Source organism: Phoenix dactylifera, chromosome 8 (genome assembly GCF_051530095.1).
Source record: "Phoenix dactylifera cultivar Ajwa chromosome 8, Ajwa_hap1_PhDact_Kaust_v1.1, whole genome shotgun sequence".
NCBI lineage: Eukaryota > Viridiplantae > Streptophyta > Magnoliopsida > Arecales > Arecaceae > Phoenix > Phoenix dactylifera.
The window spans coordinates 9,878,902-9,898,849 of record NC_143197.1 but is presented as its reverse complement, the minus strand read 5'-3'; the positions used below and the strand labels follow the sequence as shown (position 1 = coordinate 9,898,849).

General features: G+C 36.2%; 2 protein-coding genes and 1 pseudogene across 2 annotated transcripts; all 3 read left to right on the top strand.

The window, feature by feature from the left end:
- Positions 1-2,440: 2,440 nt before the first annotated feature.
- LOC149752961 (uncharacterized) lies at positions 2,441-3,459 on the top strand (annotated as a pseudogene).
- An 862-nt stretch (positions 3,460-4,321) lies between these two features.
- Positions 4,322-13,889, top strand: ESD4 (Cysteine proteinases superfamily protein). Its single transcript, XM_039124575.3, has 9 exons — positions 4,322-5,559; positions 9,220-9,296; positions 9,385-9,478; positions 9,613-9,711; positions 10,690-10,782; positions 10,894-11,013; positions 11,579-11,682; positions 12,931-13,003; positions 13,328-13,889. The coding sequence occupies exons 1-9, from the start codon at positions 4,756-4,758 to the stop codon at positions 13,388-13,390; spliced, it is 1,527 nt and encodes a 508-aa protein (XP_038980503.1). The 5' UTR covers positions 4,322-4,755; the 3' UTR covers positions 13,391-13,889.
- Positions 13,890-15,128: 1,239 nt separating this feature from the next.
- LOC103715292 (nucleolar-like protein) lies at positions 15,129-19,301 on the top strand. The gene is made up of 3 exons (XM_008802875.5): positions 15,129-15,539; positions 18,736-18,857; positions 18,972-19,301. Exons 1-3 carry the CDS (start codon positions 15,206-15,208, stop codon positions 19,077-19,079), a joined length of 564 nt encoding a protein of 187 aa, XP_008801097.1. The 5' UTR covers positions 15,129-15,205; the 3' UTR covers positions 19,080-19,301.
- The last annotated feature ends 647 nt before the right edge of the window (positions 19,302-19,948 follow it).

The window sequence follows — 19,948 nt, the reverse complement described above, 5'->3', positions numbered from 1 at the left end:
TTTCTGATTACTTTTCATGGAGTATCCTTTATAACATCCTTGCACCTCCAGTTGCTTATATTTTCCTATATTATCATTCCTTAGTGGTTGTAATGGAAAGAACTGTAGTGTGGGACAGAGGCAGCCTTTTTGTATAGGCTGGATTATGCTAAAGCAAAGCCAGGTATTGTTTATGGATAAGGTCACAGCTTCAGTGGATTCGGAGACAGATAGTATGATTCACAATATACTCTTTTTCTTTTTTCTGATGAAAAGGAAGGAGCATGAAGACGCTCCCCCACCATCAAATTTATTAAGACTAGAAAACCATGTATATACAGGGATCTGAAAATATTAAAAGAAAGGAAAAAAAGAAAAGGGGAAAGAAAAGGGAAAAGGAAACTCGCAAAGAATAGAAGAAGAGTACAAACTAGAAAGGCCATAACTTAGGAACTTAAGCAAAGGATAATCCAAGAAGACTTCTCAGCTTGTACAATTATCAGCATTGCCCATAGAATACCCATAGTCATGGACTGTGACAGAGTTCTGGTCATAGATCCTGGTAAGAACTTATTTATGATTTCTTTTGCAGCATGGGTCTTTACCTCCATTGCAATGCTAATGGAAATCAAGTAAGTCATGAACTTTAAAATATATATTTATAGGTTTGTCTCTCGATCAAGAATTGTCTTTGGGTGACTGAGCTAGCCTTAGAAAAATTTTCTGGTTTAGTCACCAAGTCAGAAGGGTTGCATATTGTGAAGTTAGTTAATGATTTCAGTAGTGAGTCTTATTACACATTCTTGTTGCATGCTAGAGCTCCCTTAAAATGATTTGCATGCTTATATAATCTCTAGTTGATATTATTCCATATTCTTACTCAGTTGATGGCTCAGAGGGAGGGGGGAAAATTCTTACAAAAAGGATTCAGTTGAAAGAGCTTCTGAATGCTCTCTCTCTCCCCCCCGCACAGGGAGATTAATGCAATCACTTTGTTATTATAATTTACTCATTCTTTAGTAGAAATTTTGACCTTTCATTCAGGCACAAAAACAAAAGATTTTCCTTAGTAGTAGTTTTCACATTATCATCATCACTTTATTACCAAAGCTTGTGGGTGGCTATGAGGACTAATTATGTGTTTACCAAAATATGCGACCATGACATGTTAAAAAACTCATCTATTGTGTTAACTTATATTTTGAAGAAATGCTATTCTCACATCTAGGTGTAAAATGTTTTTTTTTTTTTTATCAACAATTTAGAAGTTGTCAATGCTTGTTTGTATTCGTGGTGTGTACCATGTCTGCATTCATTCATTATGTTTTGGGGTCACTATTTCGATCTGAAGCCTATTAACAATTCTTGATACCAAATTCCAAAATATGATGTTTTTTAATATAAATAAATGACATGGCATACACTGAAAGTACATGCTGCATTAATGGATTATTAGCGCAATCACCAGCTCCAATTTTTGAATTAATGTATCATATGTCATTAATTCAGCTTTTTAATAATATTACTTAAAAGGGAAAATTTCTTTCAGTTGAATATGAAAGTTTTGAAATATGTAACGAAGATCAGTTGTTGGAAGAAATGAAAATGTTGTTGTTTATAATACAAGTATAACATCAGTTATAAATAGTAATTCTTTTGAGAGAGATGCTTTATCAGCAGTTAATGAAGGTACAGTTCACTTTTTTAAAAAAACTTAAAAATTAATATATGTGTGTTTTGTAATAATATTTATTAAGGTTTAGGATTACTGTAATTTCAGTTGATGAATGCTTATGTGATCGACGATGTTCTAGGGCATCTTCATCTAAATGTTGGAGTAAGTGTTTTAGAAACAGTGAATTCCTTTCAATGATATTTTTCCAATCTACGATGATTCTGAACCGTTGTTTTTTCATGGTGTAGGAAAATTTAATGAACTATTAAATGTTGGATTGCTTGAATATGAATGCCAATTCTGTGGAGCATTATTTTGGGATAAAGAGCGTATGCGCAAATAACATAACACACCTAGGCCTATGTTTAACTCATGTTGTTGTGAAGGAAGAGTGTATTTACCATTGCTGAAACAGACTCCAGCCTTTTTGGATGCTTTATTCGATCATAGTGGAGAAAGAAGGGCTTCAAAGTTCCAAAAAAAATATTAGAGCATATAATTCGATGTTTGTATTTACATCAATTGGTGCAAAAATTGATATTGAGATTAATACTAAACAAGGGCTGTATGTATTTCAGATTAAGGGGCAGAATCATCACAGGATGAGTTCCCTCTTTCCAATTGATGGCCGAAGCCTAAATTTGCACAACTATATATATATATATATATATATATATATATATATATATATATATATATATATATATATATATATATATATATATGATACTGAAAATGAATTCAGTAATAGAATGAAGGCATTGAATTCGAATGATGTTTTTTCGGATATAGATCGAGAATTTGTAGAAGGACAGATGCTGATGTTTGATCATGAAAATAAAATTGTTAAAGCTTTTAGAATGCTTAGAGATTGTTTTAGTCCCCTGAAATTTTTATTTGTGCAATTAAGATTATTGGGAAGATGTTGGTGAGATAGTGTGCAATTTAGTACTCCTTGTTCTGAAGTAGCATGTTTAATTGTTGGTGATCTAGGATAGACGAACCATCAGCATGATATTAGTGAAATATAAAACAAAAGGATTGAAATGCATCAACGACTTAAATCCTAGCTTCATGGCTATGTAGTACCCGATCTTATTTCCATTTGGTTAAGATGGTTTTAGAATTAATATCAAATACAAAGAATGTTCGCGCAGACATTCAACGATGAGCCAGTATATTACCATAAGAGAATTATATGCTTATAGATTACAGCAGAGAACCAATGAAGGAAAAACATTAATAAGGAGAAGGTGGTTATTTCAACAATATACAGTCAATGCTTTTTCATACATTGAGGAAGACAGACTGGACTATATTAGAAGAAATCAAAAAAATCTTCGATCAAAAATTTATCAAGGTATCAAAGTGTAGTAATTAGAGGTGATGTTGATGTTGATGGGGCTGCAATTGCAAAAAGGATTATATTACCATCAAGTTTTACTAGCAATCCGAGATATATGATCTATAATTATCAAGATGCAATAGCTGTTTGCAGTGGCATGGGCATCCAGATCTATTTATCACATTTACTTGCAATGCACAATGGCCAAAAATTCATGCGGCTTTGAATCTAATTCCTAGTCAAAGACCTAAAGCTAAACTAGATATTGTTAACAGCGTTTTTAAAATGAAACTTGAGAAAGTGATAGCATATATTACGGAAAAACAATATTTTAGAAATATGGTTGGGGGTATGAAGTTTTTTTTTTTACGATCAATTTTTCTGTACATATTTATGAATATGATTGCAGTTGATATTCCAATATAATTATTTTTAATGTTATTTGCAGCTTTGTACATAATAGAATTACAGAAACTTGGTTTACCATATGTTCATATCTTACTTTGGTTAGATCCAGAACATAAATTTCTAAGAACAATAATTATAGATTCTATAATTTTTATAGAATTACCTGACAAAACTACCGATCCAATTGGATATGAAAATGTTGTGAAGTTTATGATGCATGGTCAATGTAGATTAGACAATCCTATACATCCATGTATGATCAAAGGATAGTGTTGAAAACATTTTTTGTGAAAATTTCAAAACGGGACAATGGTTGCTGAAAATGCATTTGCTATTTATAAGAGAAGAAATAGTAAACGATATGTTATGAAACATGGGATTAAACTTGATAATAGGTTTATTGTTCCACATAATTTGGATCTGACATACGTGCACACATAAATATTGAATGGTGAAATAAATCAAAGATTATTAAATATTTATTGAAGTATATTAATAAAGGCGCAGAGATGTCTTGATTAAAGCGATATGAAAAAGTTGACGAAGTTAAAGCCTATTTAAGTGGTAGATATTTGTCGGTGCATAAAGCTATATGAAAATTATTTCAGTTTAATATTTATTTTAGAAAACTAATGGTTGAGTGATTGATCGTGCATCTCCCATCTATCAAAAGAATCATCTCTTAGTGAAGTCAGAGTGTGCTGGGAAAAAAAATGTTTACGGAATGGATGTAAATTAATGAAATTTTTAAAGATGCTCAAAATCTGGCTTATACGTAGTTTCCAAAGTGTAAAATTTTAAGGACGAAATTTTGGACAAAAAGAAAAAAGAATTGCAAGTGTAAAAACTAAAAAAAATTCGTCTCGCCTGTACGGCGAAATACAATAAAACAGGAAAGCACAATATTTTAGACCACCATCTCTGCTTCCTTCGCTTCGCCTTCCTCCCACCTGATAAGCCGCACGGGAACTCCCCCCCACTGCTGCCGCTCGCGCGCTCTCTCTCTTTTCTCACATTTACACCCACAATTCCTCACATATACACCCAAGCCCCTTTCCTGACCATATTTCCTCCTCCATCATGGACGAAAGAAATTAAAATAAAGTTCACCTTGTTCCCCCTTATTTCACCCTTCTCCAATCCCCTCCTTCCACTCCACTTCCTCCCCGCTTCCCCTCCCCCAAATCCTAGGGTTTCTGCTCGACCTCGAACCCGCTCCGTCGATCCCCCCCCATTTCGATCCTCAAACCCTCGCATCCTCCGCTCATCTAGGGTTTCTCGCATGGACTCCTAGCCTGTAGATGGCCCGCTATGCTAGGGTGTATCCCGCTCCCATCGAGATCCCGCCATGGGCGCCCTGACGGACCACCACAAGCGCTGCTTCGTCGACCTCTGCCTCCCCTTCTCCCCCTATTCCTTCTTCGATTCCTCCTCATCTCCTCCCTCCAAGAAGCCCAAGCTCCAATTCGTCCCGTCCACTCCCGATCGCGCGCCGGCGCCGGCGCCGCTGCCGCATAACCTCCCTAGCTCCTCTCTGTCCTCTCCCCTGCCCCGCCCGCTCCACGGCCCTCAGCGAATTCTCAAGGCTTTTGGTCTGGGATCGGCCCGAAGGGCCCCGCCGAAGTGGTTTGGCCGGACTGAGCGGAGCTTTGACATGGGGAACTTTGTTTCGAGGCTCTTTCAGCAAAAGAAAGAAGCTTGGAGCTCTTTGTCATCTCGCCGGAAAGGGGAGGCATCGGTGAGTGAGAATGGGAGCCATAAGAGGTTGAGATTGGAGCAATACAAGCGGTTGGTGGTGGGCTCGCAAGAGGAGCACTCGGGGGTGGTCTCGGATTCCACAAAGGTAGGTCTTCCGCGGTCCTTCGCTTCGGCAGTGTCGGATTTGACAATTGTGACTAGGAAGGATGAGGAACTGTCTGAGCCACATGTTTTGAGTCGGAAGGTGGAAGATGCGAGGAAAGTTGCATTGGAGGCCATTCCAGTGAGGGAGGAGAGGGCATGGGTAAAGAAGGGACCTTTGTACAAAGAGTTGTATGAGGAGGCGAAGAAGCATGATTCTAAATTGAGTAGATTAGAACTCGAGGTGAAGTTAACTGTGGAGAAGATCTCCAGGTTCCGCTTATTTGCAGCATGGAGAGAGAAACCCAAGGAGGTATGTTCTATTATCTTATGAGTTTTTAATTGCTAACTAGCACATAAATTTATAACTTGGGAAGCTTAGTGGAAATTTTATGTATATTGAGTGTTCAATGCAGACATTTCTGTTATGCTATGCTAGGACCTATTGTTGGTTCCCGGCAGCCATGCAATGCATTTGTTGGAAAAAAAAAATGAGCACGGTAATGAGCTCTAGGAAAATGGAAACAAAACTGGGGAAAAAATGTGAGTTTGTGAGCAGTTGACAGAAGTACAAAGGAGCATCATTTTAAGTGGCTTAGTTAATTTTATAAAGCAAAATGTTCAGACTAAATGTAAGTTGAGGACTAGTTTGGCAAAAAAAGAAACAATTAATATAGGGTACAATAAAAAAAAAAACTTGTTGGCTTTATTTCCTAGAACAAATATTGAAAGTCCAAGCAAAAAGAGGAGCAACTATATCTAACAACTAGCATGAGTGTGAAGCCTTATTCTTATTGAATTGTTTGGAGCTTTATGATTTTTGTTTTTTGCCCAAGGACTTAATTCTTACTCAATGTCAGCTTTTTAATTCTGCGACACAACTTCCTTCTTGATACATTTGATCCCTTCGTCCTCCTTTTAGGACCCTATAGGTTATGGACTGCATTACAATTCATATTGCATCAATGGAACCTCTTATAATGCAACTTCCACTGTTGATTCAGTGTGTTTTCTATAACTTTTTCTTTTTACTTGGTCCATATCTCTATCTCAGCTCTCATTTTTGCTGCACTAGAGTTTGTTAAGGTGCCCACCTTGGCAGCTAGTTTGTTAGGTAGTTGCCTTTAGATGAAAAGAGGGTGACTAAAAGAAATACACAAGTAAACAAAAACTCTTGCATGGTGGAAATAAGAACCCAGCTAAAGAACAAGTTAAAAAGAAGAAAAAGAACCAAAAAGATTATGGCCCAATTACAAGGAAATGAAAACTACTCGATCAATCTATCATGTAATCTATATGCTTCACTTATGGTTGGGAATGAATGGCTAATAATAGGTGACTAACTTAGCCTTCCTCCTTTGCAAACACTTTTTCAATTTGTTGCCCTCCATTCCATATTGTAAGAGTTAGAATTAGAAGTTATATCATGGAGAAAAGATTGCTAGATGATAATCTAAAGACAACATAAAAATATTTGCAGTATAATGTAGTTATATAAGATCTGTTACCCAATTACCAATATTTTTGGTGCAGGTGATATTCTTGTTTTTCGGTGGAGTCAATGTTTTGAAGTTATTTAATTTGACTTTCATAATTTCTTGTTGATAATGGGTTTTGGTTTGAGGGCCGATCTTATATTGGGTGATGTATTTGGAATTTTGGAATTTATAGGAGTTGGATCAGGTGTTGGTGGAGGCTGGATGATGGTGTAGGATAGCTAGGTCAGCATTAACTCTTTTGAAAAGATAAACTAAGAGTAATTAGGACCCAATTGTTGGGATGTTTGATAGACATTAGGAAATTATTCTACTAGAATGCTATTTTATCACTTATAGAGCAAGCATTATGGTTGTGAATCTACATTGTCTGCTTTTTGTGATATTATCAATTTTCAACTTATAAAGTTTCAATTTTTGGTAGCAAAGTTAAGTAAGATTTGTGGAGACTCTTTATAGAGGTGGGATATGATTTTTTGTTTTAATTCAAAGAAGTTGCATTTGGTTTACAGAGATATTATATGACTCTGTTAAGATCAATAGCTTCTCAGAATTATTGGATCAATAGCACCAACTGACTAGTGACATGTAAAAATTAAGTGCCTTTTTTTTTGTAGTATGGTTGGGCCAAAAGAGCACTTTTCCTATGTGGGATGCATGGCGGATGTTTTTGAGTGCTAACTATGTTCATATGGTAAAGGATTAGAAGAACTCCCCTTAACCTATTCTCATCATCATATAAAGTTCCTCTGCTTATTGATCATTGGAGGGCCTTCAGAACTTGCTCGCATGCCCTTAGGATGCTTCTGAGAGGAGAAGGCACTGTTTCTTCCTTGTCCAAATGTTCTTTGGATTGCAAGTGAGAAAGATATGATTCAATTGACTTCTTTGAGAAAATGTAGAAAATATTTATAAAAAACTCACCTTGATTTTAGATTGGAGATTTTGCATCATCATTGCATCCAAACTATGAATCAGGCCTTTAATGTTTAAAGAGATTCTAAATTTTACAGTGCTTATCAAAGTGCTTGTACAGACCGAAACAAAAATGATACGGGCTAGAAAACATCAAAAAACTATATATTTGGAAAGGGGAACAAGGTATAGACCTTTATGACCTGTGTCAACTTTTATAGTTCTTATCAAAACATTAGCACAAAGCAAATGAAAATGATGTGAGCTAGCATACTTTATAGTTTACACAACCTTATACACCATTGTACTGCATTCATATGGACACCCCCTTTCCCGTCCATCCCTAGTATCTTCCATATTTCGTGGAATAGAGTACGATTCTGAATGGTACTTAATCTATATTAGGGAATGGTACCATTATAAACTTGAGTTGTAGAGGATGCAGTAAGTAGAACAGACAAGTAATTTGATTGGTGTTAGTGATTTGAGAGGGCATTGCTTAAGAGTAAGGTTGTTGTGTTATTTATGAAACATAGACTGAACAAAGAGGAAGATTTATCAGAATGTGGTTTGATCCAATTAGTGCAATTAGTGTTAAGGATTGAAAATCTGGATCTGCTATTGAGAATTATGTATTGACATGATACATCAAGAACATGTTAGTGTCCTTAGTGCCACAATGCATCAGGGCTATGTCTTAAAGATGTGTAAGGCATAGCATGAGAGAGAGAGAGAGATGTAAATTCTTAGTGGCCTTGTAACCTCATTTAAGCTTTTGTCCCTTTTATCCCTACTTTAAATTCATTATGTCAAAGTACTTAATGAAAATAATAGCAATACTGTCAATGCATACTCCACATGGAAGATGTAGATAGTATTCCTTCAATTTCTCCCTGCAGCAGATTTAAATATTTCCAATATTGTAAATTCTGTTTCAGGTGGTAGATTTCTCAACTACTTTCCATCTTATTACCCATCACTGCATATATTTTGGTCAGTAACCATGTCTCTGTTCAACCATTTGGCAAGTTATTGCTATTTGTCTCCACTGACCTTCATTGTGAAAACTAAGAAAATTTCTCGTTGAAGACCTATGTGGTTAAAGTGTTATAAAACTAAATCTGCATTTGGTGTCCATCTAATTATATTCAGTACTGCATCAGCATCTTGCTTGATGTGCTTTTAATGAACTTTAGTACCCATTGCTTAGTCACTGTTTGGGTGACTTGAGCTTTATGATCTCTTGGAAGCAGTGACCAGGCTCAATGAATTATGAACTACCAACTACTAATCAGAGCATTACTGTTAATTGTTCAGAGTTCTGAAACATGTTTTCCTAGCTTCTAGTGGAATGTGAATCTTCATACTGCAGAAAAACGGTAAACTATCGCCTGGTGATGAGGTTTTTTTTTTTTGGTTTAGCTGCAGTGAAATTCGTGGTGTTGTTTTATTTGTTTGCAATCAGATTAAGATTGTGCAGTGTTGATTGCTGAGTATTGCATATTTTCTGCCTTCTTTATTAGGCTTTGGCACTCATCTTTCTACATCCATAATATTTTCAGGATCTGCATGAACTTTTTACCCCTCTTACGGATGAAGAAGAGAATGAAGTCTCTCATGCATTGTGGGGTGGTAGCAGGTACCTTTGAATGTTATATGTCAATCTTAACATGGAGTTCTTTAATGGACTAATAGTTGATTATCACAACTCACTTTTACAAGTGCAGTCATGAAGTTCTGGTCACACATGGGGCATCTAATATCGAGATTACAAGAGAGGTCTTGCAATGCTTGAGTAGTGGTGCCTGGTTGAATGATGAGGTGATTCTATCTGTAATGTTTCCAGCTTTTTAACTATTCCACATTCTACCATATGGATAATGATAGTGCAGCTCAAAATACTAACCTTATTTGGAGTAATTTTTTTTTAAACACATGTTTTGCTATTTTTGTAGGTCATAAATGTATACCTTGAGTTACTGAAGGAAAGGGAAAGAAGAGAACCTGGAAAATGTTTGAAATGCCATTTCTTCAATACTTTTTTCTATAAAAAGGTTAGCTGTTTTATTACTTACTAGAAACCTTCTATTCAATGTTCTTTCTGTTTTTAGCAAAGTACTGTAAACACATCATTCTTTTTGATAAACTTACTCATATCTTGTGCTTCAGCTGATTCATGGTATATGAAGTATAAAGTTATTCTTTCAGTTGTTTCATAGATACCAACAATAGGAAAACTTAATATATGCATGATAATATTTGTTTCAATGGATGCAGAATTGGAGAAAATGTATTGTGAAAGTACATGTGATTTTCATGATTCTGTTGTGAATGTATTTTATTTTGTGTTTGTACTGCTTGGATGGTGTCATGCACCTTCTGCTACAAAATGGAAATCATTTTAAATTTTTGTCTACAGATCTACTAACTATGAAAACAACTGTTATGCGTCAACTTCAATCACAAATACTTCATTCAAAATTTATTAAGTGCCTAAGAACAAATAAATGAATGAAGTACCTTCTTAATGTGCAGTATAATTGCTATGATTGGTTGACCAAAGTATATAGTTGATATCTTATGAACTATTTTCTTCACTAGGACTATGGTGTTTTCAAATAATTACCGAAATTCTTATTAAAATGTTGAATCTACACTGCCATTTATATGATGGCCATTTCATGACATGATAGAGTAATACATGCACTTATCCTATCTTGTTAACTTGGCAACCATCTTGGAATTTGTATCAGTCTTAGCAATACTCCTCTAGCTTGTTGCAAATCAGGAAAAAGAAGTGAACTGTAGAGTTGTAAGTCTTTCTTTGTCTGTTGTATGATTTTGCTTGCATGCTGGAACTGGACATACTTGTCTAAGTATCAAGTTATAATGATCTTTTCCTTTTCTGTTAACTAATTGAACTATTTATTATAGTTTTTGACCTTTCTCATAGGTGGAATTTTAGTTTTGAGTACAAATGAATTTTCCCAAACTTTCTTATGAGTTTCAGTACTTTCTTGGTTACTCTTCAGCTGAACAGTGGTAGAAATGGTTATGACTTCAAGGCTGTAAGAAGATGGACTACCCAAAAGAAGTTAGGGTATGGCCTTATCGAGTGTGACAAAGTAAAGTTGTTATTGGACCTTATATTCCTTTTATAAAATTAATCGACTCTGTTATTTAATTTGCCATGCTGGTTTCTCATGTTTAACTCATCTTCAGAATTGACTGTGCAGATCTTTGTCCCTGTACACAAAGATATACATTGGTGTTTAGCGGTTATTAATGTAAAGAATGAAACCTTCCAATATCTTGATTCACTCGGTGGCATGGATACTGTTGTGCTAAGAGTGCTGGTAAGCTTTACTGATATATTTCCATTCAATAAATCAAGATATGTAATAATACTGGAGCACCTAAGAGTTTTGTGCATTGGACCAATTCACGTAAGTGATGCTTTGTCCAACTTTAAGATACACTATTGGTGGAAATCTATATCCTACAAAAAATTGAATCCCCACCCTTGTCAGATCTAGGTCAATGGATTTGTAGTAGCCGTATCCTTCTCTTTGGAAGCTAATTCGGGTGCAGCATGCAATATGGCACATCAATGACTATCAGGAATGGCTGTACTGGTGTCTCTTTGAGCCAAGGCCATCTGTTTAGGCAACACGTGGAACTTTGGGTTGCTATTAGAACATGTTCTGAATCTTGGCAGGTCTATAATCTCTAGCGGAGACCTTAGTGGGATTCTACTTATTTGGTTATTGGGAACATCCCAATATCTACATTCTAGTATGCCAAACTAAAGTGTTCTGAGCACGTAAAATTAGTATTGTAAAATCTATTTCACATTTAGCAGTATTTGACTAAGATTGGGTGAGAATTGTATTTATCTTAGTATCTTGCTATATATGTCAGGCTACATATTTCATGGATGAAGTGAAGGACAAGAGTGACAAACAGATAGACACGACATCTTGGAAGCAAGAATCAGTTGATAACCTTCCTTTACAGAAAAATGGGTTAGTTTTCTTATTCATGATTTCAGTTGTAAATATATTTCTCTGATGATCATGATTTTGTGGTACTTTTGCAAACTGCTAGTGTACGTGTTAAATACTATAGGCCACTCTCATATACACTAGCTCTGGTTTGTCCTTTTTATATCTACTTTAGCTTCTAAATTAAAGAATATTTTACTGTTAATCTTACATTCTATAAAAAGTAATGTTGTCAAATCGGGAGCCATTCATTATCAAAGGAGACAGTAGGCCTCAAATTTTCTAATGAGTGATCCCTTTGCTTTGTCTGTTCATCCTGTATTTAATCTGAACTTTTCTTAACAATGTCATGTAGAAAAAAGTTTTTCTTCAATGCTGTCTTTATGTGCAATAATTTGAATATAGCCTTTAGTTTATGATATCCTTCTATTTCCATACAGAAAAATAAATTTGATAACCTGGTGAAGTTCTAACTCCATTATATTTTGGCAATGAATGACATCTTTAGAATTAAATAGTAAATGATAAAATGACAGTCTGATTGCACATTAAGTCAATACCTGGCACTGGCATTAGAAATAAAATACCTGGAAAATACTTGTCAGCATCATGTGGCAAAGGCAAAATAGTAGACTCACTCATAAGAGGGATGGAACATGGAAATTATAATAAAAGAAATCTTAGTAATTATTTGACATTAAACAAAATACTTGTTATCTGCGAAGTTAACACAGCAGATCTGTTTGCACTTTGGTTGGAAAATCAGTCCAGTGATATCCATTACTTTGAACTGCATTTTGCATCTTAGAAGAGCTCAAAGGATACGAGCATAGTTGAGATTGCATAAATGGTGTTCAAAAAAGGGATGTGGAGTTAATGAGGGATCAGATAATATGGAAGTGAGAGAACATAAACATTGCCATTGAGGGAGCATGCAAGTAATTCATGGCACTCGTGGTAATTCATGAATAATATGCATTAAATATGGTTATGTAATCCCAATTCAGCACCAATAGATTGAACTAATGTCACCTATGCTGTATACTGTAACATGTGACGTCTCATTCCCCTACTTCTTCCAAGTGTAGGCCGTTATCCTTAAATTTTTTTAAAAATTTAGAATTAGAAAATTTTTATTTATTTCTGTAAGGGCATTTTTACCTGGTGGTTCTTTCCCGAAGTTTTACGAAGTCATAGACACCTTGCCTTAATATTTGAAAACATTGTTATGATATTATTGAAGTTTCTATGTACCTTGAATGTCAACAGGTGGGACTGTGGAATGTTCATGCTTAAGTACACAGACTTCTACAGTAGAGGTTTGAGTGTCTCTTTCAGCCAGGTTAGCAACATGCTATTGTGCCATCTTAAGTTTGCCCCATTTATTCGGTTAAAAAGTGATTGGTGTTTTATTGCTTCTTCAGAAGTCTATCATGTCAGTGTTACCATGCTATTTATTATTCTGTAGTTGCCAGCTGAAGTAGCACAGCTACATGCTGGCCTGCTTGTTAAATTTAGACACATGACTGATTCAAGTTACAGTAGGTCTACCAAGCCCCTGCTCGGGCTCAATGAGCTCCTCATAACAAGGCAACTGGTAGTGATTGGAAGTTAAACATTTAGTTTTTTTTACAAGTAGCTAAACCCATTTCTTTCTTCTTTGTAGGAACACATGGAATATTTCAGGAAGAGAACTGCCAAGGAAATTTTGAGGTTGAGAGCCGAATGAATCCAAGAACAAGTCATTTTAGATGATATCCAGCCTCATGTTTGGTGGATGAAAAGATGTTAAAAGCATATGCGTGCATATGGGTCGGTTTTGAGTGTTGGCATTTTGAATATCTTAGTGCTTGAAATTGGATTGGCTTCACTGAGGTGGCTAAAGCTAAAATGGCGTATGCTGGTGTTTGCAAATTTGTATAGTTTTCTCTATGGTTCTGTAATACCAGCTAGATGTAAAGTTACCGCATTCTTATTGTAGTTTGTATAGCATGAACATCGAGGGCTGGGAAGTCGTAGTTTTGTTTCGATTAGTGTTGTGGGTGGGGTGAGATGCTATCTTTTTCTTTTGTTAGCCCTGCTCTGCTTTCAAAGATTTGTGCTGATTGTTTTGTCAAATCCAAGGACGCTAGTTTTTTTTTTTTTTTTTTTTTTTTTTTGACTGCTTGGATTGTAGTAAACCTGAACTGCGGGAGAGCATGAATATAGCTTCATATCATTTTCGTTTATTCGGTCTCGAACAAGTCCTCGAGTTGGGAAGGGTAAATAATGTTTTAACATAGTACTTGACGGTGGGCTTCCCTCCTGTCTCAATCAGCCAATGAGGGTGGCATTGTAAGGCATACACAGATGGCACCACATATGGACCACTGCCTTTGGATAAAAGGGAGACTCAGAAAATTGTCATCAGTTGGATCAAGAAATATTTGGAGGGGATGCCTAATGCTGATACTCTTCTTGCAGATACACAAAATGCTACAAAGTGTTGCTACTTCATGCGTGCCATGTTTACAGGGCAGCAAACTGTATAGCTCTTTGGCTTTCCAAACAACGGGTTCTGTATGCAGAACTGCTTGCATCTTTGTGCCTACATATCATATGCACCTATATATTTATTAATTTAATGCATCCAATGCTTGCATACACCACATTGTCTCGCATAAATGTTTAAGGTATGCATGTACATTAGCGTATATTACGCACGTACGTATTGTGCATGTGCATGGTTAAACGTTTATTTTGGGTTAATATGTGCAGGATGTGGTTTACATGATCATAGTTTGGGAAAATCCTAGACTGAAGTGTTTCAAGTAAAATATCTGGCAAGTTGTATATAATCTGGAGAAATTATAAAATAGGACTTCCAATGCTCAAGTCTTAAACAACATTGAACGGAATGTTTCCCAAAAGTTGACTATCTATATAATAAGCACTCCACACAAGTAAATAATTATGAGTTACTTTCACTCATGGATGGTTTCACCTTGATGTAATGCACTTGTTCAATTGCTGCGATGAGTAATGTACATCCATCTCTGTCTAGTCTAATAAAAAGTAAAAACTCTTGGTCTAAATACCTTTTTGGCCTAAACTAAGTCTCCAAATCTCCTAGTAAAACATAAATAGTGCTGAAAGTGTATGCCAAAAAACCCCTCGAGCAAAATTGTTAGCACGTAGGTTGGCTTATCTAACAAACTAGGCGAAAATTTCAGCTAAAACCTACTCATTTCTCGAGATTATGCCATCCTTTCTGGCAGGGTTGTGCGAAGAGATACCAAAAATGTAAGGGGCAATATGTAATATAAATTGCCACGCATTTTCGCCCAAAAAAAAACAAAACAAAACTACCGCGCAAGAGTTATCAATTTTCTTTTGTTTTCGGGGAGCGATACATAATAGATTACAATTTGAAGGACTTCATGGTAAAGTGGTTTTATTTTATTTTGGAATCTCAGATAAATTGTTAAACCCTCTCTCTCGGAAACACCCTCTCAAAAACCCTAGACAGGGGGCGGCGGAGAGGTAGAGATCTCGAGAGACTGCCATGGCTCGATCGCGGCGGAAGTACAAGAAATCCAGGACCAAGGTCCGGGTCGGGCTCCCCAAGAAGAAGCCCGATGTCTTCAAGCCCGCTGTCAACATTCCGCCGGCTCTCGCCGCCGCCGCTGCCGCCGGGGGAAAGGGGGAGTGGAACAACAAGGGCACCGTCATCCGCAACTACCGCTCCTTTGGCGTCGTCGCGAACCCTAACCTCCTCGGCGTCCGCGCCCGCACTCCTCACATCGTCCAGAGCTCCTCCCTTCAGATCCCCGACCGTGAGGCGCCGCCCGTCTCCGAGTTCGATCCCATTGACAGCGGCAGCGATCTCGAATCCGACGGTCAGTTCCTATTTCAGTACCAAAATAGAAATAAAGATGATCGTAATCTGCATATTTTTAATAAAAAATTGTTTTCGTTGGTTTATTTCTTTAGGCAGGAATTGTGGTTATCTGGTTAAAATTGGAACTTTTTTTTTTCAGATTTTGGTTTATGATTCGTCAATTTAAATGTTCTCTCGTGGCCCGTATAGTCTTAGATTTTTCCATGCTTTTGATCTTCCCTCATAAATAGCCTTGTAATATTGTAAAATATTATCTGATTTGCTGAGCTGATCTTGCTGAATTAATCTTAAATGATGGCCTTCATGTGAAACCTTTTGTACGGAAAAAATCTGATTAGTAATTTTCTGCCAGGAGGTCATCGGAGTGGATTTGAATTTTTATCATATATCATGCTTATATTGAATCCTTGATTAACCCAGGTGGAATCATACTATATAAACAATATCGTACCATGTAAAGTAATGACATGGATGGCATGGAGCGACAATGGAGACAGAGAAAGAAAATAACATCCAGGTTTACCTATTTATCATAAAAATATTTTTCCAACGGTGGATTATTTAACATTCCTTGAGTTATAAGCATCATCAATAGGCATCTGTGAGTGCTAATTATGTGTCTTGATATCAATAAGCATAGGTACAACAAAACATAGCCTATCATTATTGACCATCTCGAATTAGAAACTAGCATTATGCATCTTCAATAAGTTGCAAGTTGATGAGCACATGAAAGGGTTGAAACTTTGTTATATACGGAGGAGAACATCTTGAGAATTTGTTAAAGAATGTTGACTTTTAATGATAATATTATTTAGTGGCTTAGAATAGATTTTTTTGATAAGAATGTAGATGCTGGTGCTAAAGGTGTCATGTAGGTGCAAGCACAATTCGAGGGGTGCATGCTGTTGTATGGTGCATATTAGTTTGTGCTAATTTGTATAGGTCAGTGTCAGTATGTCAATTGACATGGATATGTGTAGACCAAAGATTTAAATACCGCCAATTTTATCCAGTACTGTACCATTCTAATAGAAAAGGTACTGATGTGTTTGCAAGAGACTAGTTCGCTTGAACCAGTCCGCACCAGTCATATTGGCCAGAGCCAATTACACACCGACAGTCTATACTAACCATATCGGCTATGTTACTGGTTGGTTACTAGTTGTTTTTTATTCATATTGAAATTGACTATTTCGGTCCATCTGACTTATATATACAATACCAGTATTGTATCTTCTGGGACAAAATCGTAGGAGACTCAATACCAGTAAACCGTCTTTTTTCGTGAGATCTTTAATATGTTCAGCAGAATAGTGTGGTACAATATGGTATGGGTGTCACATCTTGCCAGCCAGTGACTAGCCTGGATTGTATACCTGGGATTAAAAGGAGAGCTTTAATTTCTATGTATAGTGTGCCTTTTTGTGCTTATAGAGTATAACAGAATTGCAGGCAAGTAGGAGAGAGGCTTAAACAGGGAAAAAATGAGAAAGCATTTAATATATTGAAATAGAAACCTTTCTTAAGCTTTGTTAGCCTGCTGGTTTCCTGCAAAACTATTTGTGGATGGACTTATTATTGTGCTTAAAGATTAAGCCATCCATCCTTGTAAATGGGTCCCTCTTTGGAATATTTGTTGAATGAGGTTTGACGCATTGAAACTCCTTTTTCTCCTTTTCACCTAGTTGGGTCTCTATAATATGTATCTTAGGCATAGGGGATTGCTTGAATAAGGTTTTTTTAACTGGATTCTGGGCAAAGAGGATTTAATAAGCTGATGATATTTGATCACGTTTGATTTTGATGATGACTTCTCGATTTCTTATGATAAAGGTAGGTCTACAAATGACTTAAAAAGTTTCATGACAAAGTGGCTGGAGTGTAAAAGATCTATTTGTGTGCAACGATAATAGAATTCATGCTTTCTAATTCCTTGAAATACATGATCTTTCCTTTGATTCTTGCAACTTGTACAATAGTTGAGCACCTGCGTCTAAAAGAATGAGGAAATTTGCAGGCCAGAAAGGAAAGTACCATTTGTTGAAAGGTAGGATCTCCCTTACCAAAACTTTTCTTATGAAAAGTCCCAAGTGGTATGCGTCCATTTTATGGAATCCCCATATGTGGCTCGAAATGCTAAATCTATCGGAAATTGTTTTTTCAAAGAAGGTTTAGCAAAGCTTGTAAAAAGAAAAAGGGAATGATAAACTGGAAACTATTTAAATGTGTGAACTTATCACCCTTTTTTGGAACATCTTTTTGTTCTGGAGAGTGATCTTTTGACAAAAATCTGGTCAATTTCAGGTTAAGAAAATATTTATTTATTTAACTATTATTTGAAAGGTTTTTATAGTATATATGAACAATAACAATAATAATAATAATACTAAGAAGAGTCTTTCATTAAATTGATAAAACGGCATGTGACAGCAGGCTCAACTAGCTGTTATAAGCTGTTCTCCAAAAATTTAGATATGTTGGTTGAAATTTAGAGACCAGTTGCTATTGAAGTCTAAGAATACCATCTAAAAGATGTTTCTTGAGTCATTATTTTGTTAGGGATAACGTCAGTCTTGGCTTGATTATGATTGAACATTATGATTGAACACTAAAATTATGCTTTAGATGGCTTTAGGTGGCTTTATATGTAAGGTTCCATGGGGATCTGACTTTGGTAACCTTATGAGTGATTGTTTGGGTTAGTTCAAGAGTCCACATAGTTTGGCAACCCTATTTTAGGCTGGAAAGATACAGAACTGATAAATAAGGCGAGAGTGCTTGATAATTTTAGAAGTAACAAATTTTCATTTCCCTCTACTTTTCCCTCTCAATCTCAACTCTAAAACCACCATGTTTCTCAGACTCTAATGTGAGTGCCTTGAATAAGATGAACATGATTTCAGTAAAGGGCATTTCATCTCCATCGGGTCATTCTGTGGAGGAATAATGATATGAAGGAATCAAGGAATGCCCTCCAAATTGTTTATTGCTACGGCACTTCTTTTTGGGAGATTAGCTAGTAAAGGTGCCTTGCGGCTTTTTTTTTCTTTACCCAAAAAAAAAGTTTTTTTTTGAGATATTGGTGTTTGGTTTCTCTAGATGATACTTTGATGTAATATAAACTTTGTCACCAAATGCTTTATGTGGACTTTTTTATATGTGCTGATACATGCTCATACATTTTAATGAAGATTTGAAGTCGGCACTGAGGAAAAAGCGAAGGGATGGAAAAACGGCGCCTTTGCAGCCCCTGACCAGAATGCAACGCGTTTTTATTGGGAGATTGATTGATAAGTATGGTGACGACCACCAGGTAGTACTTCATTTCTGTGTGATTAATTGTGGATGTAGTTTTCCGTTGCCAGTGGTCAGAATCAGACTGCTCTTTAAGTACATAAATGATAGTCAAATACCAACTCTTTTGCAGGCAATGTTCCTGGATACAAAGCTGAATTCAATGCAACATTCGGTCGCTACCCTGCAGAAGCTATGCCAAAGATATTATGTGCAAGGAAAGCATTTTATCACATCCTAGAGATTTTGTAAGAGATGCTTATGAGGGCCTTGTTTTTCTTTGGGTATCAGGAGTCTCATGGCTGTTGCATGAGTGTCGTGCGCTTGTTTTAGAAAATGACCTTGATGAGAACATAATTAGCGGATTTTAAAGAGTGAGTACTCGAGAATTTGGGGCTCCTTAACTTTGTAATGTTGTTAGAAAAGAAAATTTAACGAAGTGGTAGTATTAGTTGGTGTCCAAGGGTGCCTGCTGAGGAAGCAAGAATGGGCTGCTGTGTGATTTTTGTGACGAGTTTGTGTTTTTTTTTTCTTAATCCCTATTTCATGGGATGTCGTTCTTGATTTGGTGGTCCTTATCACAGGAATTTGGTGCAGATTGTTAAAGAATTTATGGGAAAGGGATCGCAGCAAGAAGTATAGGTTCCACGGGAGCCTTGCCCTATGGAATCCAATGATCATTCCCTTGCTGCGATTGTAATTTTATCAAATCCATTTAAACTGAGGTACTGGACAAGTTTGACAGACAGCACCATCCAAAGTTCACCTCTTTCTAAGTGGAATGACTTTCCTTTTTGATCCCTGAAAAAATGTTAGGCATTCAATTAATTTATCATAGAAATCCTTTGGTTTTATTGGAAAGAAAGAAATACTAGAATTGTCTTAAATAAAACTTCATCTTAGAGTCGAATTCCTTGAATAAGCATCAGGTTGTTCAATGAGGCAATCAAAAGCAGTTATTAGGCTTTACTAAGCTTGGGTACAAAATTAGAATTCTAGCTTGCTAACCTATTGTACTTCTTCTTTTTTTCGTTTTTTTTTTTTTTTTTTTTTTTTTTTTTTGATGAGAAGAAAGAGAAGAAGGGGCGAGGAGAACCTCATCCGCGTAGC

What these genes read in the sequence shown, in the direction of transcription:
- ESD4 (XM_039124575.3), top strand. Translation starts at nt 4,756, where the DNA reads ATGGGCGCCCTGACGGACCACCACAAGCGCTGCTTCGTCGACCTCTGC. An exon ending in GCCTTATCGAGTGTGACAAA is followed by an intron (nt 10,783 to 10,893) that starts GTAAAGTTGTTA and finishes TTGACTGTGCAG; the next exon opens with ATCTTTGTCCCTGTACACAA. An exon ending in CTGTTGTGCTAAGAGTGCTG is followed by an intron (nt 11,014 to 11,578) that starts GTAAGCTTTACT and finishes TATATATGTCAG; the next exon opens with GCTACATATTTCATGGATGA.
- LOC103715292 (XM_008802875.5), top strand. Translation starts at nt 15,206, where the DNA reads ATGGCTCGATCGCGGCGGAAGTACAAGAAATCCAGGACCAAGGTCCGG. An exon ending in CAGCGATCTCGAATCCGACG is followed by an intron (nt 15,540 to 18,735) that starts GTCAGTTCCTAT and finishes ATTTTAATGAAG; the next exon opens with ATTTGAAGTCGGCACTGAGG. An exon ending in AGTATGGTGACGACCACCAG is followed by an intron (nt 18,858 to 18,971) that starts GTAGTACTTCAT and finishes ACTCTTTTGCAG; the next exon opens with GCAATGTTCCTGGATACAAA.